This window comes from Pan troglodytes, chromosome 3 (genome assembly GCF_028858775.2).
Source record: "Pan troglodytes isolate AG18354 chromosome 3, NHGRI_mPanTro3-v2.0_pri, whole genome shotgun sequence".
Taxonomy (NCBI): domain Eukaryota; kingdom Metazoa; phylum Chordata; class Mammalia; order Primates; family Hominidae; genus Pan; species Pan troglodytes.
In genome coordinates this window covers 163,626,014-163,650,068 of record NC_072401.2, presented here as the reverse complement: position 1 = coordinate 163,650,068, position 24,055 = coordinate 163,626,014, and the positions used below count along the sequence as shown (strand labels likewise).

General features: G+C 33.3%; 1 protein-coding gene across 3 annotated transcripts in view; it reads left to right on the top strand.

Annotated features, from left to right (window-relative positions):
• Positions 1–24,055, top strand: part of FSTL5 (follistatin like 5) — an 816,338-nt gene that overhangs the window by 268,931 nt on the left and 523,352 nt on the right. For all 3 annotated transcript variants that reach the window (XM_016952467.4, XM_016952464.4, XM_063809978.1), the window contains one exon: positions 12,291–12,539. In XM_016952467.4, the coding sequence (XP_016807956.2) occupies positions 12,291–12,539 (249 nt within the window). The remainder of the gene's footprint in view (positions 1–12,290; positions 12,540–24,055) is intronic.

Genomic DNA, 24,055 nt, shown 5'->3' with positions numbered 1-24,055 from the left:
AGCTACAGGATATAAATAAATCAATAAGACACAAAGATGGAAAAATCACAGTGGTCCAGGGGCTACATGAGATTTTAAAATACAAACATACATATATTTACATATATTTGTGTATATATTTATATATACACATTCTTATAGGATAGCCATTGTATTGTTAGGATACTTAGTTTTAAGACCATTAACTTATATGTATGCAATGTGGAGCTTAATTTTCAGACATATGAGGAAGGCAGATAAGTATCAAAGCTTATGAATAAAAACACGATAAACAGTATCTAACAAAAAACTAAAGATCTTGGCAATTTTAGATTTAAAAATAGTCTCTTGTTATGGGTGGAAAGAAAAATTTCTTATTTTTATATATTAGAGAACCATCACAACAGATCGTTGCTTCAGTTGAAAAGAATATGTTGGACTTAATTCTTTTACTGTAAGTGACATTAATATACTAAATTAAATTTACAGGCAAGAATTTGAAAAACTATGCTTTGTTTACCCAACTTGAACCCTGTTTTTTGTGTCCAGTCTGCAATACATTTTTTCTTAATTGCTTCTGCTTTTTATCCATTCAAATACTGCCACTGCACCTGACAATTAGAACCATTACTCTAAATAGTCCCGTAACCTTACTTCTCTACCATCATACTTGAAATGACTGAGTTTTACTGAAAAATAACATTATAACTTGGCACACTGGTACAATTGAAGATGTTTGGACTGTACCATTGGGAGTGATGCCATCTTAGTCCATAGCCCATTATTTATCTTCTTTATACTAAAAATGACCATTTTAGAATGTTGTTGCTGTTAACAAATGACTTGTCTTCCACAGGAGAGAGAAACTTACCACCTACTGCAAAGAAAGCATACAACATTAAGACTGAAAACATGCACTTTTAATCAGTCAGACCTATCTGACTTTAAGGCTCAAATCTGGCATCCACTTTCTTTGCAGTCCAAAAACTTAAAATTTGTGACCACCAGTTTATTCATTTGAAAATGTGAAAATAAAATTTTCATATTGGTATATTATTAAATTAAATAATACATGTAGACCACATAAAATGCTCATTAAGCAATAATATTATCACATTGTTATTATTGTACAAGAATATTGAGTCTACTGTCCAAGAATTTCCTCCACTTCTCATAATGCTGCTTACAAAAATTGTCTTTATTTATAATCACTCTTAACTCCTTTCCTTTTGTGCAAAACTACCCTCTTTGTCTCTTCTCTTTCCAACTTATACTATATTGCTCCATAAATTGATTTCTTATAGCTGTTCTTGTTTGATTCACACTATATTCACCTAGACCAAGGTAGTGGCTTCCTGACTCCTGTTTTTTTCTTTTCTATCCTCCACAGACTCCTTAAAGCTATTAAAGATCAGCTTCTATGGTCCCAATGACACATCCTAAACATATTGTGCAAGGCTGTCTATTATCATCTTCTCCCTAATTCTCTAACATCTTCTAACAATCATAATCATAATCTTTCCCCTTTGGCAGCATTAGATCAACCTGCTCATATATTCATACCTTTGCTTAAAATATCCTTTTACGCATCTATTGAGCACATCCCTAATTTCTATGTAGTGCCAGACTTTTCTTCTTTAGAATGCTTTCTGGGACCCCTACTAGACAGAGTTAAGTTCCCTTCTTTTATCATAGTGGTATAATACTTTTGAGGTAGTATTTATTATTTCCCCCTTCGCCTTTGTCTAATTCACGCAGCAGATTGACTGTGTCTTTTGCTCCGGGAAAGGAATATAAGCACTTGGAAATCTGAAAAAGCTTGCAATTATTCCCAACACCTAAGCTAGGGGAAATGAAATAATTCAAGGGATAAACAAAGTTTTTGGAGAAATTAGTTATGAAATGGATTTAAAACACATCTGTTGGAGCAGAGAGGTAGAGAGTTGAAGCAAATGAGTTTACGAGCATAGATAGAGTGCTTTGCATCCTGATTTTTTTTTTAACTATCCAAGGAACTTGAGTGATCATATGACTAGCAACCAGAATTGTATCAGTGGTGAACCCTGTGTTCTGAACCTGAAGACACTGTATTTACTTCTTATGTTTTGCTATTTTGAAAACGCTACTAACATTGGTGTAAGTCCTCAAAAGAGAAAAAAAAAAGCTTTAAAAATGACTGATATAATATTTTTAAACTTTCTCATGGAAGCATAGTGCTTTGCATGTGGTAATAATTTGATTCTTAGAAAATAAGGTTCTCTTTTATTTCCAATGCAAAAGTTTGTTGAAGAAATTAATGAACTAATCAGTATTTTAATTCAACCATAGAGGCGTTTGGGGAAGAAAACATTGTTAATCATTGACTCTGTTTAGATTTATGCCAAAGCTAAGAATTTAGTTTTGCTGGTTTATACTGGTTTATAAGAGCTGGCTGCCCACATGTCTTCTTAAATTCAGATGTGATGTCTTGCTTGTAGCTGCAAATCAGACACTGTGGGAGTATTTTACAACACAGAAACCAGAGAATGCTACAAACACAGTGCCTTTTGTTACGCACTAATCACTACATCACTGATTATGACTCAAGGCCAGAAAAACTCAGGAATTTAAAGGATCTTTCCCCAAAACTGATGTTAAGGCAACTATTATAAATATGGCTCTTAAAAAATCTGACATTGTTTCTAATGCATTAGGTATGAAGAAAATGTGGTGTAAAAATAACCAGCCACACATCAAAAATTATAAATTTGAGGGAAAAATGAGACATCATTTAGTCCAGCACTCTGTAGAAATCCTGAATTTTTCACTTTTTCCTTACTGGATGTCAGAGAGACTGAGGGAAGCCATACCTGGGACTCACTCTCACCCCTGCTTTAATCAGAATGGTGACACTTTTGATTATTTTGTGTATTGGGCTTTTGCACTAGATTTTTTTCTAAGCTGTAATTTCCAAGTTTAAACTATGTACACACACACACACACATACACACACACACACGTGCCTACCTACATCTGCTAGAGTGGTAGTTAAGATTATGATTGAGTGTATTGTTCCAGTAATTTAGTTCACTGGCAACATTTAAAGTCACTTCCAGTTATGTACATTCCACAAAAAAATTCATAAAAATAAATATTACTCAATTGAAAATCCCAGCTTACTTTTTAGATATAGACAAACTGATTCTAAAGTTTATATGGCAAAGCAAAAGATTTAGATGATCTGACAGAATATCGAAGGAGAAGAAGACAGGCATATTGAGATATCTGACTTCAATATGTACTTTAAAGCTGCAGTAGTCAAGACAGTATGGTGCTGGAGAAAGGAAAGCCAAAAAAAAAGAGTGATGGAACAGAGTAGAGAGCCCAGAAACAGACCCACACCATTAGAGTTAACTGATCTCTGACAAAAAAAAAAAAAAAAAAGCAAAGCTAATTAAATGAAGAAAGGATATTCTTGTCAACAAATGGTGCTGAAGCACTGGATATCCATATTTAAAAAAGAGAAAGAAAGGAAAGAAAGAGAGAGAGCAACAGAGGGAGGGAGGGAAGGAGGGAGGAAGGAAGTAAGGAAGGAAGACAAATCTAGTCACAGACCTTATGTAATTCAAAAAAAAATTCAGCTTGAATCGCAAATTTAAATGCAATATGCACAACTATAAAACTCCTAGATGATCTCTATGGAGGACATCTAAGAGGCTGAGTTTGGTGAAGACATTTTAGTTACAATAACAAAGGATAATAAGTGAAAGGAAAAATTGATGAGTTGGACTTAATTATAATTAAAAATTTCCCTGCAAAAACCACTGTCATGAGATTGAGAAGACATGCTACAGATTGGGAGAAAATATTTGCAAAGACACATCCGATAACAGACTGGTACACAAAATATACAAATTCTTAAACCTTCGCAATAAAAATGGGCAAATACTAAAATCAACATCTCACTGAAGATGATTTGCAAATGGTAAACAAACTATGAAAATACGCTCAATCAATCTTATGTTATGATTATGGAATTGCAAATTAAAACTTCAAGATACCACAACTACCTAATTGAATGGTAAAAATCCAAAACATTGCAGACACTAACTACTGATGAGGATATAGAACAACGAAAAACTCTCATTCATTGCTGGTGGGAATGCAAAATGGAACAGTCACTTTGGAAGACAGTTTGGCAGTTTCTTATAAAACTAAATATGACCTTGCCATCCGATCTATAGTAACAATAGTATATTTTAATATTTACCCAAATGAACAGAAACTCCATGTCTTACACAAAAACCTGTACATAAATATTTATAGCAACTCACTTTATTTACAATGCCAAACCTGAGAAGCAACTAAGATGCCCTTCAGTAGGTGAATGGATAAATAAACCATGGTAATCCATACAATGGGATATTTTCCAGCAGTTAAGAGAAATGAGCTATGAAGCCAAACATAGACAAGGAAGAATCTTAAATCCATATCATTAAATGAAATAAGTCCGTGATAAAAGCCTACATATTGTATAATTCCAACTTTATGATATTCTAGAGAAGGCAAAACTATTATAGAGCCATTAAGTATATCAGCAGTTGCTGAGGGTTCAGGGTAAAACATGGAGGGATTGACTTGAGCTCATAATGGTCTGGAAAAATTGATTCATGGATATTAACGATGTACCACACTAGGTACTAGTGTGTTAATGGTGTTAATGTTAGGGTGTTAATGGTAGGGAAGGTTGTGTGTTTCTGTGGGAAGGGAATATATGGGAACTCTGTACTTTCCATTCAATTTGGCTGTGAACATTATATTGCTCTAAAAAACAGTCTCTTAATTTAAAAAAGTAAATATCAATGTATTACACTTTATCATAAAGAAAAAAATACATTTCTTCTGAAGAAATTAAATGCATTTTTGCATTTTAATGCTTAATATATTTGGAAAATCTAATTCTTCTTCATGAAAATAATAGTTTTAATGACCAATATTTACTGTTTAAATTAATAGACTATTTGGTTTCAATTTTACTCTAATAAAGGAAAAAATTAAGTATATTGTAAAAAGATAATTTACTATCGTTGATTTTAAAGTTAAAACTTAAAAAATATAATATTCCTTTTCTAGCAGCCATTTATTTTTATAATTATAACAGAAATTACTATATCTTCATTAAAAAAATATATTAACCATATTGCTGGACTGACTTTAACAATAAACATTATAGTCTGAAGTTTGGCTGGACAAATCTACCCTTCTATTACAATGCTTGACCTTCACTTAAAAATTTTTAATATGCTGTTTAATTTTTTAAATCATTGCAAAAAAATGCCTTTCTCATTTGAGAATATCTATCTGCTATTTTAAATTTTAATAAGAAATAAGATATTTTTTAAGTGTTGGGTTTATTCCAAAGCCTGAAATATTTTAAGTCTCCCAGATGATTTAGCATATGCCTTTTCTCTCATTGCATAGATTTATATAAAATAAAATACTATTTTTATTTATGTTAATTGATTTATTTTCTTATTTATTATCTGGATCAACCTGGTTTATAGAGGACAGTGGCAGCTAACTATTTAGCAAAAAAATTACTTTTTTCTGAGTGTCACTCAAATAATTTACTGAATTAAAACACTTTAGAACAAATATTTTGTTTCTAATATTCACAAATCTTAGTTATCTAAAAGAAGACCTTAAATATCATAAATTCACATATGGTCTACGTGTCTTTCTGTCTCTGTATCTACCAATCTATTTATAATGTTAAAGTAGTTCTAAGGGAAACAGTGAAATTTCTTTGGCTTCTAACCAACTTATCATCTAAATAAGTACTTTCACTTTTAGCCAAAGTGTATAATGATAAGTACAACTGTAATTTTTCAATGGGATGGAGATATTAAGATAATAAGAGAAATCACCACTTTAGATAGAACTTAGAAAGGAAAAAATTAATAATTAGAAAATCCTTTGTGGAATTTGTTATCAAGTTTACACATTGAGGTTGGAAAGAGTGTTGAGATTGTATCACACTCTGTTCTGCTTTCAGAATTATCACACTTCAGTTGAGAACATCAAATAAGAAATAACCGTTGCCATATTAGGTACTGATCTCAAATCATATAACTTCTTGAAATGACACATCAAAAATTATATCTCCTAGCAAACATTCATTAACATGAAACAGAAACTATAATTTGGATGCATGCAAATTACCTGGATCTCTGGCTTTTTTCTACTTATTATTTTCATACTGGCCTCTTGTAAAAAAAAAAAAAAAAACCTTCTTCTGTTGCAGAATTACATGAAGAAGCCTGCAGAACCAATGGATTGTCTAAAATAAGGGAGAAAAGAAGGGTTCAAACTCACTGAACTACAGATTATGTGACCGTTGAAAAGGATTGCCGTTCAGTAGTGACACACTGGGCAAACTTTTAGTCAGGCAGCCTTTTTTGACCGACTTTGCAAAGTAGCAGCAGGAAACACACATCCCAATTATTACAGGTCATGAAAAGATTATACTGTGCTCAGTCTTCTATGGGCATTCCAGTATTTACTTGAACTGCCCCTTGCCATGAAGTTTGTGAGGTTCGAATGCATTTTGTTAGAATTTACAGTGTGCAACAGGCAATTGTATTTTTTATGTAATAGACAGTTTCACAATTTTTCCATTTGTGGGAAGCAAAACATCACCAAAATATCATACTTAATTCTAAATATTTAATTAAATCAAAATATTTAATTGTGTAATGTAATTTTGATTTTTTCCTTCTTCCTTTTTTACTTTTTGCAGCTGAAGTAAATTCTTATACAGTGAAAGTCTTTTGAGAACACACATGCTGCAACACTCCCCTAAATGCATTTCCAATGCTTATAATAATAACAAGAGCTGTAGAGGGCAGTTATCTATTTAATTCAATGATTCTAAGTCAATATGTTCTATGTACCAAATCTGTAATAAATGATAATTCTTAATAACAATAATGAATACATTTGTTAAGCAGATACTCTATGCCAGGAATTTTCAGTGCATTATTCTACTAAATATTCTTAACAACCACATGATATTATTATTACTGTAATTATTATTATCTTCATTTTATATATTCATGGAAGTAACAGTTACTGAGTTCCTACTATGTTCTAGTTAAATGAGAAAACTGAAGCTCAGTGATTTTAAGTAACTTGCCTAAAAATCATACGTGTAATCAAAATACAAATAGAGGATTCTGATTTTAAAACCCAAATTGTAAAAACCTATTGAAAGTAATGGCAAAAACCACAGTTACTTTTGCACCATATTAGCATGAAACAAAAAGTAAATCAAAATCTTAGAAGAGTAATTTAGAAAGTCAAAGTCAGGCCGGGCGCGGTGGCTCACGCCTGTAATCCTAGCACTTTGGGAGGCCGAGACGGGCGGATCACGAGGTCAGGAGATCGAGACCATCTTGGCTAACACGGTGAAACCCCGTTTCTACTAAAATTACAAAAAATTAGCCGGGCGTGTTGGCGGGCGCCTGTAGTCCCAGCTACTTGGGAGGCTGAGGCAGGAGAATGGCGTGAACCCGGGAGGCGGAGCTTGCAGTGAGCCGAGATCGCGCCACTGCACTCCAACCTGGGAGACACAGCGAGACTCCGTCTCAAAAAAAAAAAAAAAAAAAAGAAAGTCAAAGTCAAAATTCTTTTGCATTTTGTATAGCCGAGGCTATTTCTAGAGTATGTAAATATGATTTAAATTAAGAAGTATATGATTATTCAAGGCAGGTGAACTATAAATAATAGATATTATAGAGAAAACTTACTAAATATACTCACCATACATTAGCTTTCATTAGAACTGCGTTTTGCTGAGCATTATTACATTAAAGGATTTTTTGATGAGAGCAAATCCAAAGATAAATTGCTGGTTACTTCTTATTTTACAACTAGAACCCAATAAGGCCCAAAGGGATTGCAGCCTGGTTGAGATCACACCAGAGTGGAACAGAAAAGCAAAGACTCAAATTCTGTTCTATGACCAAAATCTGTTGTTCTTTTTAACCAATAATTGTGAACATAATACTTACATTTTGTACTTTAACATAAAACATTTTTATGAGATAATGAACACCTCAAATAACTTGATGCTTTAAATACAACAATATATTAATATTCCATAATAATAGTTAAAGGCAGCTAACTTCAAAATCTGGTTCTTCCCTCCCTCTTTATTACTGTTTTAAATCTTGCTTCTGTCTCTATTCCATGCCCTGTATATCCTTTTATCAGCCATTAGACTCTTAACTCATTCTTTAAACACAACCTCAGTTATTTGTATTACATGGTACATTGTTTGTGAGGTCTTACATGATCTCAATCTCCTTTGTGCCCTTAAATGTCCCCCTAAATCTTAGCCTCTCTACTTAAGCATGTTCAAGTCCTATCTTATGCTCTTTGTAAGCCACTTGAAGAGGCAAGTGTCAATGATTATTCTTTTTATTTATCATAGACCAACCAATATACCACCTTGCTCATAAAAATAATTGTATATTATTAAAATTAAAGTTTATTTCAATTTAGATACACTCTATAAGTATCAGCCGACATATTAGATATACATATAGACAAGAATATAAATATAAATATATATTTTAAGATAATTTTATTCATTACTGAGAATCTGAAAATGCCATCTTAGAATAATAGGGAATGATTTTGCTTTATTGCTTGGTATGTTTAATCTTTTAATATTTTTATCTCTTTTTAAATTTGTGGAATTTTTCTAATATTCTGAAGGAATAAAAATTATAAAATATGAATTTGTTAAATATATAATCCTTTTTTAGGAGCAAATGCTATTTGATAAAACTATAAGCTACCAGGATATAAGTTCTTGATTAAAATTCATTTAGTGTGTTATCTGACTGAATGTACTTAGAAGAAATCTTTGACACGTTGATCAGATTAAATTGATTTAATCTCAGCTGAAACTTAAGTTCGGCATTAGTCATGGATAATTACTGTCAGAAGGGGTATGTTCTAGCTATTCATTTACATAATATGAGCTTTCTTTGGATTGCATATGAATTAATTAGATTTCGTTTAATTGTAGCAGCTACATGCAACACACAGCTTCTAGCTAGTGTAAAATAGTTCATTAACTTCTACAAAATGGAAAATATCCTAATGTAAATCTCTGAACTAGAGTAGAGGCTTTAAGAGAAAGGATTTAAGAGAAAATATGGGAAATATTGTGACCAACCTATATATACTAGATATGACATGTTATAGGAGAGCATTCCCCTAAAAATTGGAAAATTGCACTGATTCATAAAGCTACCTCAATTTGTGACTAAAATGTAAAATGATCAGACTCTTAAAACATTAGCTCATTCTTCAATACTAAAATAAACAAAACACTCTCTTGAAAAATCTTAACTCATTATTTGATGGAAAAAATATGACATAAAATTATACAAAATATAAATATGTGAGTCAAATTTCTCTATTATAATGGCAGCCCCATATAGACTCTATAAACATTGAATTAACAATTTGCTTAAAAACTGGCATACGGATGGGGAAATATTTTTCTGTTTTGAAATCAGTATTTTTATACTTTACATTAAAGTATTTTTCTACTTTATTTTATAGTAATAATTGATATAATTTGGGTTTTCTTTCAGTAAATTAATTTTTTTAAAGTTTAGATAAATTAAATTTAACAGAGTTTATTTGCACAAAGAACAATTCAGGAATCTGGCAGCCTTCAGGACCAAAAGAGATTCAGAAAGCTCCATCTAGTAATGAGCTATTATAGGCCAAACATAGAAGCAAAGTAAATAAATGACCCGCTTGGCTACCAGGAGGCATCTATGTTATTTGGGCATGGTTGGAAGAAGCATTTGCCTTTTTGAAACTGATCTGATAAGTTGGTTTCCTGTGATTGGCTGAAACCTGGTTATTTGTTATAACAATATATTCTTAAAATCAGTTTTGGCTTGTTTACTTACTAATAAGTTAGGGTACAGTTTCTCACTTAGGAACTCAAAATACAGAGACAGCTTCAAACTAATGGACTCCTGCTTATTTAATTTAGCATAATGAACATTAAAAAGCAATCATGTAAAAATAGCAAAACTTGCCCAGTACCATAACAACCTTGCTAATCAACTATATTCATTTTTAAATTTCTTTTCCTAGTATCTTCCAAATAATTGCATGATTTTATAAGGTTTTGATGATAGCATTAACTTCTTATCTTTTTCCACTTAAGAGCATTTTAAAATTATTCACCTAGTCTTTCTCTTAGTATTATATATTTTAATTATAAGTTAGGATTTCAGTAAGTCAGTGCCCTAAAGTTTGATCCTGGAAGCAGAAATATCACCATCACCTGGGAACTTGTTAGAAATATGTCTTGGATTAGACTTGAGATCCACTGAATCAGAAACTCTGGGGTGAGGTGGAGAAAAAATTTGTACATTAACAACTTCTCTGGGTGATTGTAAGCATGCCAAAATTCAAGAACTACTGCATTACATAAATTTTCCAAAATTGATTTTTTGCTAAGTTTTTAAAATTTTAATTTCGGGGGTACATATACAGGTTTGTTACATAAGTAAATGTGTGTCATGAGAGTTTATTATACAGATTATTTCATCACTCAGGTATTAAAATATTTCAGTGAGTTATCAATATTTAAAATACCATTGGAGATACATCGGAAATATCTTTTCAATAAATTATTTTTCCACCTATTTGTTTTAAATTTCATGGAATGCTTCATCAATAATTATATGTTATCAAAGAGTCAAATAGTTTGAAATTTTTTACAAGTAGATTTGTTCTAATTTTCACTGCTATCAGAAATATAAATTAGTTTTTAAAAAATATGCCATTGGTACTGTTGATCTTTTTGTGTAATTTTAATTTTGCTAATTTAAATTCCATTTGAGAATTCATGCATAAATATGAAAATAAAATTAATGTATGAGCTTCCTTTACAAAAGAACAAAATTGATTACTTAAATACATTTCCATTCACATATTTATGTTCTTTTGAAAACCAATTTTTGAAGAGCTGTTAATAGTAAGTAACACAAGGAGTTTTATATGTGCGAATTGCAACCCTTTAATCTTGATAAAACTATGAGGATACACTATTGTTATCCCTATTTTACAGATGAGGAAACTGAGTTACACGTGAGTTACAGATGTGTTAGGTAGTCACCTAAGGCCCTAAAGCTTGCAACTAGGGATTTAAACTCTGGATCAGAATCCATGTTCTTAATTATTATGATGCCGTTATGTAGAGATGGTTTAAACAAACAGCTGAGAATATTAATACATACTAACTACTCAAAAAATTACTGTAACTTATGCTTGTAACCTTTCAAATATTTCTTTTTTGCAATACATAAGTGTCATTGATGCTAAATATATATACACATGTATGTGTGTATACATGTGTATACATATCTATGTGTATGTATGTGCATATGTATATTCAATTTACTGCCATTTTTCATTTTCTAAAATTCTCAAAGCTAAATCTGCCTAGAAAAGCATAAGGAATTGAAGTTGCTAATTTCAGCCTTAGTACAAGACTGGTGGATTCACTTAAACTTTTCTGATGCAAATTGTGTTTATTAGACTAAATAAGTAACAAGAAAATATAATTCTTCATGATTTGTTGATTTAGTCATGATATGCATCAGTGATTGTCAGGTGGCAAAGGTCAAAACAAGAAAGGATCATGTATCAAAGTTTTCAAGAGACAGTTATTTTCCACTCCTGTCTCCTTAACATTTTCTGCCTTGTATGCATACATTACTTTCTCCTATCTACAATTCTGTTACTGTAAAAGCTAACATTTATGAAACATCTATCATGTGCCAAGGATGTGCTTTCTGTGGATTATCACATGTAATAGTTCGAACAACTGTAGAGATGGTCCATACTATTATTCCCATATTACAGATGGGACAACATGGCACAAGGAAGGAATTTATCCAAAACATAAAGCTAGTAAGTGGTCAAGCCAGGATTTGGTCTCAGGCAGTTTATTTAGCTTTACAGACCTTGTCATTAAGCACTATACTTCTCTAGGGAGGGAGAAGAGAGCTCAAGTAGAGGAGAGGAAGAAGGGAAGAATACTGAAAGCATTTTGAGAAAGTTCATGTGCAGTTATTTATATAAGCATCTCCACCACTGAAAATTGAGCCCTGAATACACTATACTATACTTTTCTTAGAACACTTGTTTTCCACTTGATACTCTGAAATATATATATATTATTTGGACAAATGAACCAAACGATTTTCAATTTTTTTTTAATTCTTCAGGATTTATGATTCAGGATGGCCCTTTTGGATCTTGTGAAAATAAGTACTGTGGTTTGGGAAGACACTGTGTTACCAGCAGAGAGACAGGGCAAGCAGAATGTGCCTGTATGGACCTTTGCAAACGTCACTACAAACCTGTGTGTGGATCTGATGGAGAATTCTATGAAAACCACTGTGAAGTGCACAGAGCTGCTTGCCTGAAAAAACAAAAGATTACCATTGTTCACAATGAAGACTGCTTCTTTAAAGGTAAATGAAGGGTGAACCTTAAGTGTCATCCCACTCTATTTCTTTTCTTTCTCAACTAGTGCCTTTAAACTCTAGCAATTTTATATCAGCAAGGGTCTAAAAAGGAAAAGAAACACAAAATAGCCTAAGTACTCCACTAAGTAGCAGTGTGTGGAAATTTACATGGAAACATTTCTGATATTCAGTTATGAGAATAAAGCTGGCCAAAATATGACTCAAAATTTAATATAGCTTTCAGCATTGCACCATATGGCTTCCCAATCATGGATTATCTTAGGGACACAGGGTGGCCAATTCAGTCTACAGGCCAAATTCACCCAGTAAAAAGCACCTGGAGTGGAATTGAGGGACTAGTGAGTGCCAAGCCATGCTGTGATAACATTTCATTCCTTCCTGATTAAAAACGATGGTTTCAGTTTGCACCACATAATTCAAATTATAAGGAACCAGTAGTTGCCCACTGAAATAACTAGAAGAACTCATGCTAAATCTCATTAGTGAATCAGAGATAACCATAGTTAAATTTTTTTTAAAGTACTGGTATTCACTTTCATGCATTTGAAAATCATTGGTTTATAGAAAAGTACTGAATTTGTAATTCCATACATTATTTTTACATGCCACATAAATAAATCATTGAACAGTTTTAACATCATTCAGTTTTTATACATTTATTTGTTGTTTACTTGTTCATGCTGTTGGAAATATTTTCTCGTTTATAGTCATGACTCAGTCTGAAATTCTAGAGTTAAATGTGTAGAACTTCCATCAATAATTAATCTGATTTCTAATCTTTGGTCAGTGCCAAGTTCCAGTTTCTCAGAATATTTCTGAAACGTATTTACACTTAAAAACTTGTTTAATATTTTTACTCCTAGCTTAAATTTATGGCTGAAAAATAATTTTATTACACTCCACTCATCCACCTATTAAGGTAAATTGAATAATTAAAAATTACCCTTTTTCAAACTTTCTCTAACACAATATTATTTCCAACGTGATTTTAAAATGACATGTAGAGCTTTTCAGACGATGCAAGATGCAATGCTCTGTTATTGTTGCTGCTAGAAATCCTTTAACACATTTGAAGTAAAACCGGGATAATTTACTTACCATAGTGTACTGTGTGCCTCTTACATACATGTGCAGAGAATTTTATGACAGTAAATTCCCTTCTTTTACCAAAAGGATAACAGATACTTAGATTTCAAGTCCAGTTTAGTTCCCTTTTCTATCAAATCTATTTTACAAATAATATTTGTAAAATATTAGGGAATTTTTTTTCTGTCATTTTGACACAAGGTGGTATGGTGGAAATTATACTATTGCACTGATACTTGACACTATGAAATTATGTACATAATATATAATATGTAACTATTAAAATATTTTGACTTAGCATCATATTCTCAAATTGAGGGTTTGTTCACCTGACATCCATATGGAAACACATAATATTTAATATCATGTGGGGGCCTGGCATGGTGGCTCACGCTGGTAATCCCAGCACTTTCGGAGGCCAAGGTGGGCAGATCACCTGAGGTCAGGGGTTCAAAACCAGCCTGGCCAATATGATGAAACCCCGTCTCTACAAAAATACAAAAATTAACTGGGCATGATGGCGGGTGCCTGTATCCCAGCCACTCGGGAGGCTGAGGTGGGAGAATCTCTTGAACCCAGGAGGTGGAGGTTGCAGTGAGCCGAGATCGCACCACTGCACTCCAGCCTAGGCAACAGAGCGAGACCCCGTCTCAAAAAATAAATAAATAAATATAAATAAATATCGTGGGAAAATAGTTTGGTGTATTTAATGTTCTGTTTTGTAGCTGTATGCTTAGGAATAATACCGTTCAATGTCAGGATAGGCTGCATGAACAATAGATTTATTTTATTACAAAGTAAACATAAAATAATGGTTTGAAGAACTTTTGTTCTTCGAGCTTATACCAAACATATTTATTAGATCTTTTGTTACTTAAAAATACTTTCTCATCATGTGTAGTGTTAAAATTTCATTTATGCTGTCTGGGTTATCTACCAAAGTTTAGCATATTTTCCAGGTCTCAGAAATTATGGGTCTTTTGTTTGCTTATGTACTTAACTTGGTGTTTTGCCTAAAATACAACTAACTCTTAAAGTGACTTTATTTCATCAGAAGGGAGTAAATAATATAAACCAAAACAATAAATTGCCTGTCTTATTAGTGTGCATTGGGCCAAGTTTTGATTGTAAAAGAAGATTCTGTAAAGCAGAGGCCTGATATTATTGTGATAGCTAAAATTAATTTTATAATTGTGAATTATATTTTTTGTGGAGTTTCAGCAAGTTATATTACTTGCTATCGTGGCCCAATGGAAGAAGCAAATCGAAATATTAAGTTAAAGAACTGCAAAACCTTATATTCATTTAGGGATTTTTTAAAGAAAAAATGAAAAGTTAAATAAAAAAACGGAAAATATATTTGCTACTTTTAGATTTTTAAAAGGTGATTATGAAAACCTTAGAATGGGAGTGAAAAAACTATTGGCCAAATCCAGGTCACAATCTATTTTTCCGTAATGTTTTACTGAAACACAGCTACACCCATTGGGAAAGGAGAGTTGAGTACTTGCAATGGAGATTTTATGGCCTCTAAATGCTAAACATCTTCTTACGTGGATCTTTTCAGAAAAAGTTTGTTAACCCTTGCTTTAAAAGATTATTGGTACTTTAAAATTTATTTTAAAAATTAGTAGCAGATCTTTACTATTCTGTATCTTCTTGACTATCTTGATGAATACAGAGACTTACATATGTGGCAAAATTAAGTAGAACTAAATATATATGCAAACAGTGGAAATAAAACAGGAAATCTTATTAAGACCCAGGGATAGTATTAAAGTCAATATCCTGGTTAGGATAGTGTACTATAATAATACAAAATATTATCTTTAAGAGAAACTAGGTAAAGATATATGGGATATGTCTGTATTATTTCTGACAAATGCATCTCACAAAGAAAATTTTAATTAAAAAGTCCTGGAAAAATATTGGAAAATACGTAAAAGTTTTTAAAGAAAGCAAGATTTGCATTATTCCTTACTGATTTGCACTTTAAGGTAAGTCCTGTTTGTTTATATCAGATTTATATTTGGCATTTATGTTTAAACTTATTAAAGGCTGGGCGCAGTGGCTCATGCCTGCAATCCCAGGACTTTGGGAGGCCGAGGCGGGTGGATCACGAGGCCAGGAGTTCAAGACCAGCCCGGCCAACTTGGTGAAACCCCGTCTCTACTAAAAAAAATACAAAAAAATTAGTCAGGTGTGGTGGCAGATGCCTGTAATCCCAGCTACTCGGGAGGCTGAGGCAGATAATTGGTTGAACCCAGGAGGCAGAGGTTGCAGTTGCAGTGAGCGGAGATTGCATCACTGCACTGTAGCCTGGGTGGCAGAGCAAGACTCTGTCTCAAAAGAAAAAAAGAAAAACTTATTAAAATAATTTATATTTGTAGAATCAGGTGTATTGATGCATTGTTTTAAAGTTAAAATCCATGTTAAATCATCTACATTTCTATATAAAATATTTTTATATACCTATATCTGTATATCCTCTTTCTATTACTTGTGTTACATATTGAAATACCTCTGTGTTAATCTTAGCATTTTTTATTATTATTGACTTTTAAATATACACGTAAATTTACCAATAATTTTTTTAGTGATTTATGATTTGTAGAACTATAGATAAAATAAACAGTATACCTATGAATATAATATTTGTCTAATTTATTCCTATTCACATTTATTTGATTATGAAATAACAGGCTATGATCGGATATAGAATATTGTAGTATTTGTTTATTGGCGTCAGATACTTTGTGATGATGCTCAACGTAACATAAAACATTCTATTTTTATAAAATGCCTAGCTGTTCATTTTTGTGATGAAACAGTTCTGCCTTAAAGTCATTTCTCTCACAAAGGGCTTTCTAACTGCAGCAATTCACAACATCCCTTAAAGCAAGTACAATTTCCTTTCACCCTGGCATCAGGTCATTCCCTCATACAAAACATCTATACTTCTCAGAGTATAGATGTAAACTGGAGTAAGAAACTTAAGATATAACCTATGCCAAAATGAACAGGGATTTAAACCTTTTATGAGAGTCAATTGAACAGAAACCCTTCTGCTATTTACTGTGCTGAGAATAAAACTGCCATAAAGGCAAATGTTCTGTGCACTTAAATGTGCATCACAAACAATAACAACTTGAGAAATATGGTTGTCACAGCGATCTGTGCACTGTTAGCATGAGATCTGACATTGTTTCCATTTTTGAGGCATAATCTGAACAGACTTTTGTATTACATATTTAAATTAGTTATTTTACCTGACTTTTTTCTTTTCTTCTTTCTTTTTTTTTTTAAGAAGGAATTTGTAGAATTTAGGCTAAAAAACTGGCTGCCAGATATATTTTAAAATATATTAGTAAATGTCATGTGCTAATCCACATGTATTTTTTAAATAAGGGCACCTTTGTAAAGCTTCTGTTTTATGTTAATACAGGCTTTTATACCATTTAAACAAAAATAGCAGCCTGAATAAATCTATATACATTGAAAAATGATATCCAGATTTTTGTTTGTTTGTTCTGTTTTGTTTTTGTTGTCAGTATTAGACAATTGAAACTGCATGTTGATGATGAAATACATAATTTGGATAATAAGAAATGTAGATAAACTTTTTTGAGGCCAGAATACTGTCACACAGTGTTTCCAGTTCCTCTGAATTCCCTTAGTACCCACAACATCAAAAGCAATTTTATTAATCCCTTATGTTTGGTACATCTATGTTAACATTTTTTAATTCGGTGATGTGAAACCTTACATATTTTATATGTTTACCTGCCATTTATAAATACATAGGAGACATATGATAGATGTTTTATATATGTATAATAAAATATAATAAAATCTAAAAAGGTGATTAATACTTAGGCAGACTCATCACTCATTTTGGGATTTTGGGATATTAGACGTTAGGACTATTCAACAAATGTTACCAGAGAGTGGGAAGGTGGGAGAAAGGAGACAAATGGAGAGGAAGAGAAGAGAGACAGGTAGGGAGAGGGGGAGGGGGATGATGGGGGGAAGAGATACAGAGAATGCCAGCAGGACTAGTGATAATAATAATAACAAATTGAGTATTATTTATTTCAAAACACTTTCACAAATGTTAAATTATTAATTAATCATTCTAAAAAGCCAATATACTATAGTGAAGGCAACAAACTTACAGTTTTAAAAATGGCCCATCAACATTCTCACAGTAAGTTAACCTGAACTGGGACAGGAACCAAGGGCAGAGGCTTCCCATTTAGTGCATGTTTGTTCCAAATATGTCTGCCTAAGGCTACAATATTGTAATATCTCACTTGCCTATGTTTCTTAATACATTTTACTTTTAATAGTGATTTCTATATGAATACTTGACATCATTTAGAAACAATCTACCATCTATGGTATTGGTGAAGATTAAATCATGCATTTAACGTAATTCTTGGCCAACAGAAGAACACAATAAGAAATTATTATTGAGTTTAAGACTAGAACTTTAGTAAATGTACACATTTGATTATAATAAATTTTCAGACTTGGGTCTGTGAAGTCATCCATATTTTCTTTTGAGTTTATATTCAGTTATAGTCTTGTATCTGGTCAAATTAACATAGAAATGAGTTTACAAGATTATAATAGGCTAATTGGTGGTGATCAATTTTCTGATTTTAGATAATTATATTTAAAGAAAAAATAACTACAATGAGTTTGGAAATATATTTGTTATTAATTGACATTTGTAAAATTCATTGTCATTTTTCTTACTGATGATTTATTGCAGGTTAATTTTGTTTATCTTTTATGACAAATAGAATATCTATTAGATCTATAACTTAATAGTATTTTACCACCCCACTACATTTCTCCCCCAAAAAATATTTTAGTGATTATGAAGTGGGTTTGTTATTGCATTTAATTTCTGTCAAATTTTCCCCTGTGATGTATATATAAGAATTAACTTTAACATTCAAATACTTAGACAGTTTTATCTTGTTTTTATACATTTTCATGCTATTTCTTTTTTCTTAGTTTCAAGGTGTGAAATATGTGTTTGAGCTTACTATTTTATTTTGTGTTTTTTGATAGATTTATGGATATTCCACTACTAGTCATGGGCACAATAGTCAAAAGTGACATAAAAAAACAAGAACATTTCGTCAGTTCAAATATTTTTTCTTCTACTTTGTCTCTCCCACAGCACGTGGAATTCTGGGAGATACAATTCAAATTGAGATTTGGGTGGGGACGCAGCTAAACCATATCATTCCACCCCTGGTCCCTCCAAATCTCATGTTCTCACATTTCAAAACCAATCATGCCTTCCCAACAGTCCCCCAAAGTTTTAACTAATTTCAGCATTAACCCAAAAGTCCACAGTCCAAAGTCTCATCTGAAACAAGGGAAATCCCTTCCACCTATGAGCCTGTAAAATCAAAAGCAAGCTAGTTACTTCCTAGATACAATGCGGGTACAGGTATTGGGGTAAATACAGCCATTCCAAGTGAGAGAAATTGGCCAAAACCAAGGGGTTACAGGGCCCAAGCAAGTCCAAAATCCCGCAGGGCAGTCAAATTTCAAACATCCAAAATTATCTCCTTTGACACCAGGTCTCACATCCAGGTCACGCTGGTTCCCATGGTCTTGGGTAGCTCTGCCACTGTGGCTTTGCAGGGTACAGACTCCCTCCTGGCTGCTTTCATGGCTGGCATTGAGTATCTGTGGCTTTTCCAGGTGCACGGTGCAAGCTGTCAGCTGATCTACCTCTGAGGGTTTGGAAGACAGTGGCCCTCTTCTCACAGCTCCACTAGGTAGAATCCCAGTAGGGACTCTGTGTCGGGGTTCTGACCCCACAGTTTCCTTCCACACTGCACTAGCAGAAGTCCTTCATGAGGGCTCCACCCCTGCAGCAAACTTTTGCTTGGGCATCCAGGCATTTCCATACATCTTCTGAAATCTAGGTGGAGGTTCCCAAACATCAATTCTTGACTTCTGTGCACACGCAGGCTCAATGCCACATGGAAGCTGCCAGGACTTGGGGCTTCTACCCTCTGAAGCCACAGCCCAAGCTGTATCTTGGCCCCTTTCAGCCATGGCTGGAGTGACTGGGACACAGGGCGCCAAGTCCCTAGGCTGCACACAACATAGTGACCCTGGACCCAGCCTACCAAACCACTTTTTCTTCCTGGGCCTCCGGGCCTGTGATGGAAGTGGCTGCCAAGAAGGTCTCTGGCATGGCCTGGAGACATTTTCCCCATGGTCTTGGAGATTAACATCAGGCTCCTTGCTGCTTATACAAATTTCTGTAGCCGCTTTGAATTTCTCCTCAAAAATGTGCTTTTCTTTTCTACTGCATTGTCAGGCTGAAATTTTTTTTGAACTTTTATGCTCTGTTTCCCTTTTAAAATGGAATGCTTTTTATGGCACCCAAGTCAGCTGTTGAATGCTTTGCTGCTTAGAAATTTTTTCCACCAGATACCCTAAATCATATCTTTCGAGTTCAGAGTTCCACAGATTTCTGGGGCAGGGGCAAAGTGCCACCAGTCTCTTTGCTAAAACATAAAAAGAGTCACCTTTGCTCCAACTCCCAAGAATTTTCTTATCTCCTTCTGAGACCACCTCAGTCTGGATCTTATTGTTCATATCATTATCACCATTTTTGTCCAAGCCATTCAAGAAGTCGCTAGGAGTTTCCAAACTTTCCCACCTTTTCCTGTCTTCTTCTGAACCCTCCAAACTGTTCCAACCTCTGCCTCTTACCCAGTTCCAAAGTCATTTCCACATTTTCTGGTATCTTTTCAGCCATGCACTACTCTACTGGTACCAATTTACTGTATTAGTTCATTTTCACGCTGTTGATGAAGACATACCCGAGACTGGGAAGAAAAAGAGGTTTAGTTGGACTTGCAGTTCCACATGGATGGGAAGGCCTCAGAATCACGGTGGGAGGTGAAAGGCACTTCTTACATGGCAGCGGCAAGAGAAAAATGAGGAGGAAGCAAAAGCGTAACCCCCTGATAAACCCATCAGATCTTGTGAGACTTACTCACTATCATGAGAATAGCACAGGAAAGACTGGCCCCCATGATTCAATTACCTCCTGCTGGGTCCCTCCAACAACACATGGGAATTCTGGGAGATGCAATTCAAGTTGAGTTTTGGGTGGGGACACAGCCAAACCATATCACCTCCCATAGATATTTCACTTACCATATTCATTTTCTCAGTATCCTCTTGTCAAATGCTGAATGCAATATTTCTATAACTTACAAAATATTGAAAAGCGAAGAATGCTTTTTACAACTATTTTTCAATATAATTGATTTTTCTTCTATATTTCTGTTCAAAAACACAGCGGTAAAAAAACCTTTTCATTGATTACATTCAGAATATGTAATTGAGGATAAAATGTTCTAGAAAATGCCGTTGAAAATTGTTCTCTATTAGTCTGATTTATATTTCACTTCTGAAATTCTTTCTGAAGAGCACCCACAGATATTTCACAGAGCATAGGAAAACTTATTGTTGGTAAAAATTTTAAAACCAAATGAGAAAAGTGAAAAGCTTTGTATCTTATCATCCAGATAGTTACGTGAAAAAAGTGTTTGGATGGAATTACATTAAATAAAGGAAATTCTGCACTTTCCAGAATGATGAAAAAAGCATGAATAATTAGCAATATTGCTCTTTTCACATAGGTTAAGCAAAGTTTAAAAAAGTATTCAAAACAATTATTTAAAAATTAATTTAATGCAGTAATATGCTAATTGTTTTAGTTTAAGACATCATATCATCTAGCTAGAAATTGTTTATCGGCCCTCTCGTTTCGATAAAGCATTCATCTATTGACTGCTATGTGTTACAGCAGAAGCTCCACCTGTCATGTCTTTCTTTATGTGACAGTCAATTTAAGAACTTGTTTCTTTAAGTGCCTTTAGTCAATGTGTGAATTTCTAGTAGTTTGTACAATATCTTTCCAAAAGACCCCCTGAAATCTGAACATGCATTGTAATCACATTTTTTTCAATGCTTTTTGCTCTTTGCCATACCTAAAGAGCACACAAATGATTGCCAAAGTTCTTAAATACATTTACTCTCCAGACCAAGATGAAATAAAGTCTTCAATATGTAGAAAGAATATTGAACCATAATCAGGTTATAATTTGAATATGTACCCTGAATAAGATGTTTGGCTCCAAATTTCCTCAGAATTATACATATATAGAATAGTAATTTATAGAGAAAAGACAATTACAGATTGTTCTAGCATGAAACTTTGTGGTAAGGGTGGAGATACTGAATGGAAATTTTCACTTTGCTTATTTCTAACATAAATCAATAATGACTTTCGAAAATCCATAATAATTTTACATAGAGATGTAATATACAAAGTGGTATCATGGTCGATTCAAACAGCTGATACTTATTTCCAAAGATTCTTTTCCAATTACTGTGATTTGAAGTTCACAGGCAAAAGTGTGGAAATATATCTGTAAGTAACATTTAAAGGATGAGGATAACAACTTAGTTGCTATCAGGTGACAGATCAGGAAAAAAATCAAAATGTAGCAGTCAATTCATAATTTATATTTGAGTTCAGAATAATACATTAAGAATTGTGGCAGATTTATAGAAAAATAAATAAAATGTTTTTACTTGTAGTCTAGTTAAGTGGAAAAAATCTGCCAAGTCTGGACATAAATTATTTCTATGTTTAGATTATATTAGAATTCATTAGTATGAAGAAGCAAGCTGGAAGAGGGAAGGTCAATTTGGCCCTTTTTGTGATTGTCCAAAAGAGATATAGAGATGATGGTAATTTCAATTAAGATGACAGAAGTGCCACTGATAAAATGTTGTCAGACTATCTGACCTAATTTGTCACAGATTGAGTATGGAGTTCATGTAATTAAAGAAACTAGCTAAGCAAACAGAAGATTGGGGAGCTATTCACTGAAATGCAAAACACTGGAATCTCCTTGTTAATGTATGCAAGGAGAGTGTATATACAGGTATATAGTGATTTAAGATTGGCTTTTTAGACAAGCAAAAGAAAGTGTCATTTGTGCAGTTGGATATTCATGTAGAAATCAATACAGTTTGGATCAGGAAGGCATATATTTATGAGCTATAAGTATGACAATAAAGAGAAAATGCCAAGGGACTGTATAGTTAAGATGAAGAGAAGAATGAGTGCAGATTGAGAAGAAGGAAGAGTTGAGGATAGAGAACTCTGGTGTACTTCAACCTTCGGAGGTCATGAAGAAGAGCAGAAGCAAGCACAGGAGACAAATGCATAGCCACCAGTGTTACAGAAGGAGAACCAAGCCAAGGAAAAAAGTCATAAGGAGGACAGAAAATTGGGCTGAATTAATCGCTGCTGAAATCAAGTATGATGAGGATTTGAGAAATGAACATTGATTTGGAAAGTTTGAGGCTATGGGTAGCTTTTGGTAAAACAGAAAATAAGAACTGAGGAAATGAGATACCAAGCTCATTAGAGATTTTTTATTCTAAAAAAATTATTCCCATTCACTTCTTCCTCTTGATAACTACACACATATATTCAATATTCAGTATTCAGTATTCAATATATGTGTGTAATTGTCAGGAGGGAGAGGTGGATGGGAATAAGGAAACATAGAAGGAAAAATTATCCGGCAAGAGGAACAGGGCAAGTGCAGGAGTAGAGCCTCTGGATGTGGTAGAGAGGATGAGACCCAATACACAAGTGGCAGATTTAGCTTTAGATGAGAGCATGGCTTCTTCCTTCATTAAACAGAAAGAAAGGAAAAACAAGACTGGATGCAGGTAGCTGAGTATATTTCATGGTATAAATATGTGTTATTCTCATCAGATTGCTTATATTTTTCTCTATGAAATAAGAAATGAAGCATCAGTTGCAAGTAACAGAGAAGGTTTGGGAAATTTTAGGAGAGAAAAAAACATGAGATAACAGAGAAGAAGAAAAGACTGCTGGTGTAGTGTAGGAATTCTAGCAGTGCTGAGGGAGTATGATACTGCTGTTCACAAATTTAAAGTGACAATAGACTTCCATGGTGGTGTCCTTGTCTCCAAATAGAGTTAGCTGCTTAGATTAATGCACTGAGTAATTGGAGAATTACTTTTAACCAGGAGTTTTATTTTTCCAGGAAGAAAATCTAATTAAGAAAGGATCCAAAGCCCTATTTTTCATCTCTCATAGATGCAGTATTATTATGTTATGTCCGCTTTATTGTAGAGACTCTAGTATCCACAGAGCTCCTGGTGGGGATCTTCAGCCTCAGCTTATATATGGACCAAAATGGACTCCCCAGCCAACTCTACATCCTGGAAATTTTATGACATATTTTTGAGATAACTTCTTAATGCTGGCATTCACTTTACATCTGTGCCTCTTAGTTAAACCATTAGTAATGGAC